Genomic DNA, 9,466 nt, shown 5'->3' with positions numbered 1-9,466 from the left:
TTAAATGAGCTCTTTCTGGCAGCACCAGCTTTCAAAACCTTTTAAAACTAGATCCTCACAGCAACTGTGCTCATGCAGAAACACGTTTACACCTCCAGGAGGCATATCATGGAAAATAGGATTTTTCTTTCTCTTCTGAAGTAAAAGACTTACACTTTTCATGCTTCAAAATTGGAGTCCTTCCCTACCTTTTTTTTCTTCTTTCACTAGGAAACATGTCACATTATGGGAGTAAAATAGGTTACGAATATCATTTAATGACTTTAAAAAAACAAATAAACTTGTGCCAGAGAGAGAGAGAGTTAAAAATGGTCATGAAAAACTGTTTTGGGTGCAAGAAACCTTGACTAAAGGCCCGTTCACACCAAGGACAATAACTATATTAATAAAGATATAGTTTTAAAAACCGCTCATTCAAAATCTAAATGAAAAATGATAGCAGAGTCCACACCACAACTATAACAATAACAACAGAGGAATGATATAGCTGGAATCACTTTCAGAATGATTTTTTTTTCCAGCTAATGAATGGAAAAATGTTGACAGCCAATCAGAATCCATCCTTCTTTAAAGCGCTCAAGTATTTAAAGTGGCAGATGCCTGCTATTAAAGGATTAGTTCACTTTCAAAACAAATGTTCCTGATAATTTACTCACCCCGTTGTCATCCAAGATATCCATGTCTTTCTTTCATCAGTCGAAAAGAAATTAAGGTTTTTGTGAAAAAGATTCCAGGATTTTTCTCCATTTAATGGACTTCAATAGAAACCATCTATCCCAATGTTCAAAGAAGTTTCAAATGTCCGTCTCAATGCAGCTTCAAATCCTCGATACGATCCCAGTCCGAGAAATAAGGGTCTTATCTAGCGAAACGATCGGTTATTATCACAAAAAAAAAAAAAATAATATAATTTTTAACCACAAATGGCCGTCTTGTACATCTCTGAGATGCGCCACGCATTGCGTCGTCACGTTGGAAAGGTCACGCTTCACGTAATCTAAGTTATTTGTCTGTGTACTCCGGTTCAAAAAGGTATGGAAGGACGAATATCTCAACTTCAAAATCGTCCGACATCTTTGTTTTAATTTATTTTAAAAATGAATAAATTTGTGACCTTTCCAACGTGATGACGTAATACATGGCGCATCTCAGAGATGGTACAAGATGGGCATTTGTGGTTAAAAATTATATATATTTCAAAAAAAAAAAATGAAAATGACCGATCGTTTCGCTAGATAAGACCCATATTTCTCGACTGGGATTGTGCCGAGACTTTGAAGCTGCATTGAGACGGACATTTGAACCTTCTTTGAACATTGGAATATTTGGTTGCCATTGAAGTCCATTCTGTGTCGAAAAATCCTGGAATGTTTTCCTCAAAAACCTTAATTTCTTTTCGACTGATGAAAGAAAGACATGGATATCTTGGATGACATTGGAGTAAGTAAATTATCAGCAAACATTTTTTTGAAAGTGAACTAATCCTTTAATAAACAGAATGATATTGTCTAATAAAGTTGAAGTTATAGTAATCTTTATCGTCCTTGATATGAACAGGCCATAACATTATAAAAAATTACATTTAAGAAAAAGAAGTTGCTCAAAGAGTGTATAATATTGGCCCTTTTTATCATATGATAACACAGAGGCAGCAGGGGCGTGCGTGTTTTTTGGGCAGCTGCTGCTCCTCATTAGGAGTCTCAATGGTCGAGCCTTGCTCTTGACTCCGCCCATCACACAAAGAGTGGGAGGAGTCAGAGGAGATTGACTGGAGACGCCCACACACAAGCTCGGCCGCGTTCCCGTCCGTAGTGGACATGTCCGTCACTGTCCTCTCCCTTAGGGACATATCATCATCATCCTCATCAATCAGCACAACATCCGTTTTCACGTCCACCTGGATGCACGGAACGGTCTGAACATCCTCCGAGCTCTCCAGGTTACTGGAGTCGATGAAACCCATGAGAGACGACTTGTCAATGTCCAGTGACGCGTCGATTAGACTGTCCTCTGCCTCGTGGTGCAGATATTGCATCTCTTTCAGATTTTGGATACTGGAAACGCTCCATGTCTGTTCATTTGTTTCTATAACACCGTTCACTGCGACCTCTGTCGGATTCGTTTTCCTTCCATCATCAGCCGTGACCTCTAAGGTCAGCTCGGGCTCAAACATGGTCTTCTGCGGGTCCCTGAAAAGCGCCCCATCCTTTTGAGAATTGTTCATCATACACTTTTGCTTCTTCACACAGGTTGTCTTTCCAACAGAGCCTAGGACAGTGAAAAAGGAGATGCATGGCTATAGATACATTAGCACATGCAAAAGTCACCGCTACGGTATCAGGGCATTGCTATGTGCGGTTGCTAAGATGCTACGATTTTTAATGTGTTGCTATGTGGTTACTTAGTCAAAAAAGACCAAAAGAGTCTCCATGATATTCTGATCTACTGTTAAAAAAAAAAAAAAAAAATGCTGCCTTAAATGTAAGTACAATCAACTTAAGTTTAAGTACAATCAACTTAAATTACATTAAAGAAAAATTAGTTGAATCTTGTATAACTTTTATACAAGAAATTGAAATTGAAAATTGAAATTTAATTGTAAAAAAATTAAAAATGCTTAACTTATTTTGATGAGTTAACGCAATGTAAAAACGTGTTATCATAACTTATTAATCATTTATAATGACAGCTTAATACTGGTATCTATAGACATGGCTAGCCCCTCCTTTAAAAGGTCTAAAAGATGTTGTTCACCCATAAATCATATGTTGAAGCACTTCTCCTTAACAAGCCACATAATTTGGGGTAACATTCATATCTGCAGAATACAGTATGTTGAGTTATATAGTCTTAGTGGTAAGCTTAAATAACTCAGCAATAGTAAAAATTATGATTAGCAAACGAATAAAAATTGGAATTTATCATGAATTTACAATCTGTCGGTCTATCCTACCTTTCAATAATTTGAGGTCGGTATAGCTTTTGTAATGTTTTTGAAAGAAGTCTCTTATGCTCACCAAGGCTATATTTAGAAAAAAATGAAAAATTCTGAAATATTATTACAATTTCAAATAACTTATTTATATTCGAATATATTTTTTAAATGTAATTCATTCTTGTGATCAAACAACGAATTGTCAGCATCATTACTCCAGTCTTCAATGTCACATGATCCTTTAGAAATCATAATCTCCTGCTTAATAAACAATTCTTATTATAAATGTTAAAAACAGTTGTGCTGCTTCATATTTTTGTGGAAAGCATGACATTTTTTTCTGGATACTTTGATGATTATAAAAGTGAATGCATCCTTGCTGAATAAAATTGTACTGACCTCAAACTTTTGAAAGGTAGAGTATGTATATCTAAGCCATCTCTTATACCTTACAAATCTGAATGAGAAAATAGTTCTATCACATAAACATTACGTTTTTGTTCATTTAAAGATCCTTCTCTACTCACCAGAGTTAGCGTTGTCTTTGGTGACCATGGCCAGCTCTTCCTAACACACCTCAGAGAGCGCTGGTCCAAGAGACAGGTCACATCTGGACAGTCAAGAAAACAAACAGAAATAAGATCTCCTATAAACCCTCAACGGATTCAGGATTACCACAAAGGAATTAACCTTTTGCCCTTCCACTACCACACTAATACCTCAACATCCATGCCTTTACTTGTAGTATCCACAGATACAGCACTGTTAATGCTCCAGATGTTGCAAACAAAGAAGAAATGCAACACATTCAACCAGAAATGCACTAATACACATTACGATATTGAGAGAACAGAAAGATGAAGAAACAGGAGTGGACGAGGGAATGTAAATGGGAGGTGGGCAGTTTTTTTTCCCGGCGCTCTCCACAGGATGAATACAGACATGAAGCCTTTAAAAGCAGCAAAAATAACTCAAAGTTCCCAAGAGACTTCAAGGCATTTTCAGAGGAAGAAAGACAATCTAACTGGCGCGGCCGTCACTCGTGAGGAACATTAAAATCAGACACATCTGCATATCAAGAGTCACACACAATACAGCACAAACTACAGAAAATATCCCACTTCTCTTAGAAATAATAAGATAGTAAAGTCTTACCAAAGCTTATTAGACAATATTGAACTTACACTTTCATTATTTTCTTCTTTGATCACGGCAGCTTTTCCACTCACCGCTCCAAACACACCGATTACACATGACTGCACATTACACACGACAGAATCAGGCCTTTATGAATTAATGATGTCTATTAGGCCATATGAGTAGTCAAGAATTCACTACACAGCAGTCTTATACCAGATATCAGTTTATCTTGTCTAAGACTATATGCTGTGCGTGTAACCTATATATATATTACACACACACCTAAGTTATATAATACATTACATTGCTTTATGGTGGATATTTGTATGTTTTGATTTAGTGTGCAAGTGGGAAATATTTAAATTTCCAAACATTCCTTTCACAAATGTGTAATTTGCACCCCAAAAAAATATTTGTATACAATATCATATTTGTGTGATGTAAAATGTATATTTTAAAAAATGTATCCCATAAAATTTTAATTAAATAAAAAACTGATCATTATAGCCATTTACAAGTACAGCTGCATGAATATACAATGAGTTAATCACCATCAATAGCTTAATTGTGTTAACTAGGATTATTAAAACCCTACTAAGTAAACAAGTTTGAAGTAAACAACAGCAACATCAGATATTTTTCTAAAAATGGGTGGATGAGCTGCTAAACAGGTTAAGTTGGTCTGAAAACAAGTTAAGATGTTGCAAATTAAGAATCGCTACAAATCATAAAAAAATGAAATCGGAGAAAAGGAATTGTTACGTAGATATAAAAAGTTATAATGTATTTATCATGTTCCGAAAAGAGCTTCTGTGAGAAACCCCCTCCTCATATACAGTACGCTGAAAACACACTAATGAATAATACACATGGAGCACTTACACACGTGTGTGTGTGTGTGTGTAAGCATAGGGAAGGGGAAAGAGAAGAAAAGAGGTGAGAGTGAAATATTCATGAGAAACGGCCCTCCACTCAACTCCTCCCTCACTGATACAGACGCCGATTAAAACTGATGCAATATTGTTAGAGAAATGCAAACCAATTAGGCTGAATTCAAACAAAAAATATAAAATAAAATCACATTTAAAAGGCAATATTTAACAAATTTGTAGCAATTTATTTTATTCCCTTTAAGTAAGTTATTTTAAGTTATTGTATCCCACTTTTATAAATCTATTTATGTTTCTTTGCACAAACAAATACAGCACATCATTTAGTTCGGATCTAAGGATTCTCAATAGCAACCTGTGTGTGTTATTTTAAGAGAGCAACAATGCATCTGTGCGGTTTTATTTTCTTTGTTAATTTATAATTATTTTGAATCATTAGACATTTATGTAGCTGTCGTTTGATGTCTGCATTTTATTGTTATTAATTTATGTCATACTGTATATAAATATTACTTATACATAATTTTTTTTAATATATATTACTTAATTCCTTGCTTTTGCAATGCTTGCTAGTGTTGTTTAATCTTACGATTGTATGGTTTGAAGGGATGTTTGTTTCCTTGAGAAAGAGATTTCAAGGTTGTTAGCGTCACAGGACGATGTTGTGGAGCAGTAATTGTTTATTGTTCTTGCTGTGGTATAATAACACGGATTTGTACTGGTCAGACGGAGTCAGAGCATCGGGATCGGGGTCAGATCTAATATATCTCATATTTCTAACATGGAGATCCATCCGACCTAACCACGATTTTTCCCAACCTTTATCCAATCTTTAGAAATAATCAGCTTTCCACCAGTTCGACACGGTCCCCCGCCGTTAAAGTCACCATGAAATCAAAATTGACAATTCTTATTATTTTACGGAATATTGTGGTGTTTATTATAAAAGATTTATCTGAGCACTTCATTATTTTTTTATTACTGTGCCCTCGTAATCTTTAATCAAAATAATTTCCCCTCCCTCTTGCAGCGTCATCACTTCTCTTCTCTGATGATGTGTTCACTGGCGTGAGGGCGGGACAATCTGTCACTCACATGAGATCCACCAATAGCAAACCACAACCATCCAATCAATTCCCCATGGACAAATATACGTCGCAACTTCCATTTAATGGTGACTTTAAGTGTTTAGTATCCCCTCTGACTCTGTAAGAGTTACATCACCATCACTCTGCCTTCTCCTTTGACTGTTGTTTAATCTGTCCTGAGAGGTACAGTGTCCTGGTTCTGAGGTCCTCCATTGAAAATGATGCTGTGCTTGAGGTTTCCGCAGTGTTTTCACTGACTCTGATGGTGAATTTCCTCGGAAAAGACACAGGCTGTTTGTAACGGACTGACACAGTCAGAGGAGCTCTCACCACTTCAACTCCTACAGGTGTAGAAAACGGGGATGAAACGACATTGGGAAAAGTTGTTATATATAATATAATAGTATAGATTAAAAAAAAATCATACATTTTATAATAACTACATTACAAATGTAGGGCAAAAAAGGGCAAAAGGTTATAAATATGCATTTATAAATCTATGAATACTATATAATTTAATAGAGTAATAAATGTGTGTGTGTGTGTGTGTGTGTGTGTGTGTGTGTGTGTGTGTGTGTGTGTGTGTGTGTGTGTGTGTGTGTAATTTATTAATATATTATAAATAAATATATATTTTACTAATATATTAAAATATATTTGTATATATGTTATATAAAATAAATAATAATATATATATTAAAATATCAATTAATAATTATATACTATCATATGTTTATATATTATGTGTTTATTAATACATTAATAATATAATATATTATAAATAATTTTATGTAATAATTAATATAATATTCAAGTATTTAATTATAATATATACTTAATACATTATATGATATTGTCTGTGGCCCTCTAGGAGTTGAGTTTAACAATAACACAACTTTTTTTTTGATTGTATATAAAATTAATTTAATAAACTAATACATAAGAGATAAAAAGTCTGAGATAAGCTATTTACACAATGCAAAATTTAGCAGTGAAAGTCAATATAAATTCAAGCAGTGTATTCCTATGGACTTACAAAGACATTTATGCCATTGCACTGCTGGCACTCCAAACATTACTTACCATTGTGCTTCTCCATCTCTGCCATGCACCTGGAGAACATCCACAGCATGTGTGCGGAGGGACAGGTAAACGCATGCAGAGGGCAGAGGTCACCAAACACCCAGGCACATCTCACACCGCTGGACCAAGGGACAGCCAGGCTGATACATCTCTCCGGGACAGGATCTGAGAAAAAAACAAATAAATCCCCAGCTGAAAGTGTCTGATGAAAGGGTCCAGCATTAGGACGAACACCCTCATGTAGAGTAAAACGCTTTTCACAGCCACTGATATGAGTCCGTTGTGTGTCATTGCGTCCCTTACCATGGGTTATCTCGAAGTCAGGCTGAGCCTCAGGCCTGAATTTATTGTTTGGAGAAAGTAGAGTCAGTGTGGTGGTCCATACAGTCTGCTGATGTCTGGACGCGGTTAAAGTGAGATCCACCTCCACTCCCGCACTAACGGTCCTGTACTCCAGCACTCTGGCCTGCAGAGAAAACGTCCCTCTCTTCAGCTCATCCACGGCCTCGGTCAGACTCAAGACCTCACGGACACTCAACAGACCTGCAGGAAATAGTAGTAAGTCAGTTACTCAAATGAAAACCATACTTTTTTTTTTTTTTTTTTTTTTTACATTTCTCATTTAGTAAAAAAAAACTCAAATTGAAATAAAAATTACGGGAGCCCTGAACCGCAACGTTAAAAAAAAAAATTCTTTATCCTGAAATATTTTTAATTTATTCTCGAAATATTTCGACTTTAATCTTCAAATATTTTGACTTTAATCTCCAAATGCTAGATTAATTTTTTATTTTTACGTATTTTTATTTTTTTACGCTGCGGTTCAGAGCTTCCGTAATAAATGGATAAAGACTATATTAAAACAAAAATTATTAAAAATTACAAAACTCCATTTAATTATCATGCATATGAACACACTGATATTCATGCTTATCCTCAACTCTCTAGTTAAGAGCCTTGAGCATTAAAAAATGTATTTGTAATATTTGATCTGGATTATTGACATTTATTATCAGATATATATTACTACAGAGCTAGTCTCTGATTCAGATTGGTCGAAACAAGACTTTCTGAGGTCAATTATTCCAAATGGCTGTTTATTTTGCAGACTGTACATTATCTCACACACTGAATGATTTGTCGTAAAATAAATTATGATTATTATTTATATTGTAAATCCTAAAGAGGTCAAATAAAAAATCGTATATTAATAAAATTAAATCAGACAGGAAAAGAAGATTTTGGGACAAATATATGCAGTAGAATCTTATTTGATTCTTAGATTATTCCTGTCTGAATCCAAATTATGATAGACATTTTTTTATTTTTTATTTTTGCAAGGGTTGTGCTCAACTCATGCTGAAAAATACGATCTTACCCATAGGGCTTAGTTTGAATCTCTCTGAGCACACAATCATGGTGAGCAGTCTGGTGAAGAGAAACTCGGGATAGCACAAGGGAACATCTCTGAAGACACTGTCAGGATAGTCCCAGCCGTAACCCGAAACACTGCAGAACCGCCTCAAAGACACAGCATCATACCTACAGATCAGAGATGACTAAAAAATTACAGGTTTGTTTACTTGTTAAGAACTGGAAAACATAATGAGATTCATTAGGATTTTTAACATTGTGACAAATAAAATGCTTGACAGATGTTTATTAAAATACAATATTTAGTCTGAAAATATATATAAAATAATATAAATAATAGTTTGATAACTTGAAAAAATAATACATTATTACATATTATTAATCATAAGCTTAAATCAATACAGTCATTTGGTGTCTTTAAGTCAATTTACCTGCAGTTGATCAAAGTGAAAACAAGCTCGTCATTTGTGTCTTTGTTTTTCCACATTTTTCCTCGTTTTTTGCGGAGAGATTCATGGAGATATCTGGTCATAAGGTAAACACAACCTGGCAAATGTCTCCGGGAGTCAAAGACTGTGTGAGTTTTAAAGGAGATGTGAGAAGTGTAAAAGACTGAATGAAAGAGGTACACCAAAGTTACACCTGACACCACAGCCATAAATGTGCTAAAATTATCCATATTCCGGTCCGTCATTAACAGTCCTTTACAAAAACATGTAAAGAGAAACCGTTTATGATGTGTTCAAAGTTCAAAGTAATTTTATGCTACTACATTGTTGCGCGTTTCTTCTTTCTGTTGACATTTTTTTACTTGATTATAAAAGAGAGCGCAGCGCTTTATCGCCCTCTAGTGTCTGGGAATGCAAACTGCAAAATCACTGTGGTGACAAAGTAACAACCTGACATGATGAACTTTACTTTAACATTAATTATGAACTAAATTAAATTATATATTA

The 9,466-nt window shown here is 34.9% G+C and overlaps 2 protein-coding genes across 3 annotated transcripts; both read right to left on the bottom strand.

The window, feature by feature from the left end:
• Positions 1-1,446: 1,446 nt before the first annotated feature.
• LOC306996084 (uncharacterized protein) lies at positions 1,447-6,328 on the bottom strand. 2 transcript variants are annotated; one of them, XM_079608200.1, is made up of 3 exons: positions 6,190-6,328; positions 3,463-3,545; positions 1,447-2,268 (listed from the first exon to the last, which is right to left on the bottom strand). In XM_079608200.1, the coding sequence occupies exons 2-3, from the start codon at positions 3,488-3,490 to the stop codon at positions 1,631-1,633; spliced, it is 666 nt and encodes a 221-aa protein (XP_079464326.1). In that variant the 5' UTR covers positions 3,491-3,545; positions 6,190-6,328; the 3' UTR covers positions 1,447-1,630. The 2 variants fall into 2 exon arrangements, with proteins under 2 accessions (XP_079464326.1, XP_079464327.1); XM_079608201.1 differs by lacking the exon at positions 6,190-6,328 and adding an exon at positions 4,120-4,153.
• LOC306996083 (uncharacterized protein) lies at positions 4,777-9,339 on the bottom strand. The gene is made up of 5 exons (XM_079608199.1): positions 8,942-9,339; positions 8,515-8,678; positions 7,440-7,679; positions 7,137-7,301; positions 4,777-6,394 (listed from the first exon to the last, which is right to left on the bottom strand). The coding sequence occupies exons 1-5, from the start codon at positions 9,202-9,204 to the stop codon at positions 6,192-6,194; spliced, it is 1,035 nt and encodes a 344-aa protein (XP_079464325.1). The 5' UTR covers positions 9,205-9,339; the 3' UTR covers positions 4,777-6,191.
• Between the last annotated feature and the right edge of the window lie 127 nt (positions 9,340-9,466).

Source organism: Phoxinus phoxinus (genome assembly GCF_949152265.1).
Source record: "Phoxinus phoxinus genome assembly, chromosome: 3".
Classification (NCBI taxonomy): Eukaryota; Metazoa; Chordata; class Actinopteri; order Cypriniformes; family Leuciscidae; genus Phoxinus; species Phoxinus phoxinus.
This window is presented reverse-complemented; position numbering and strand designations above follow the sequence as displayed.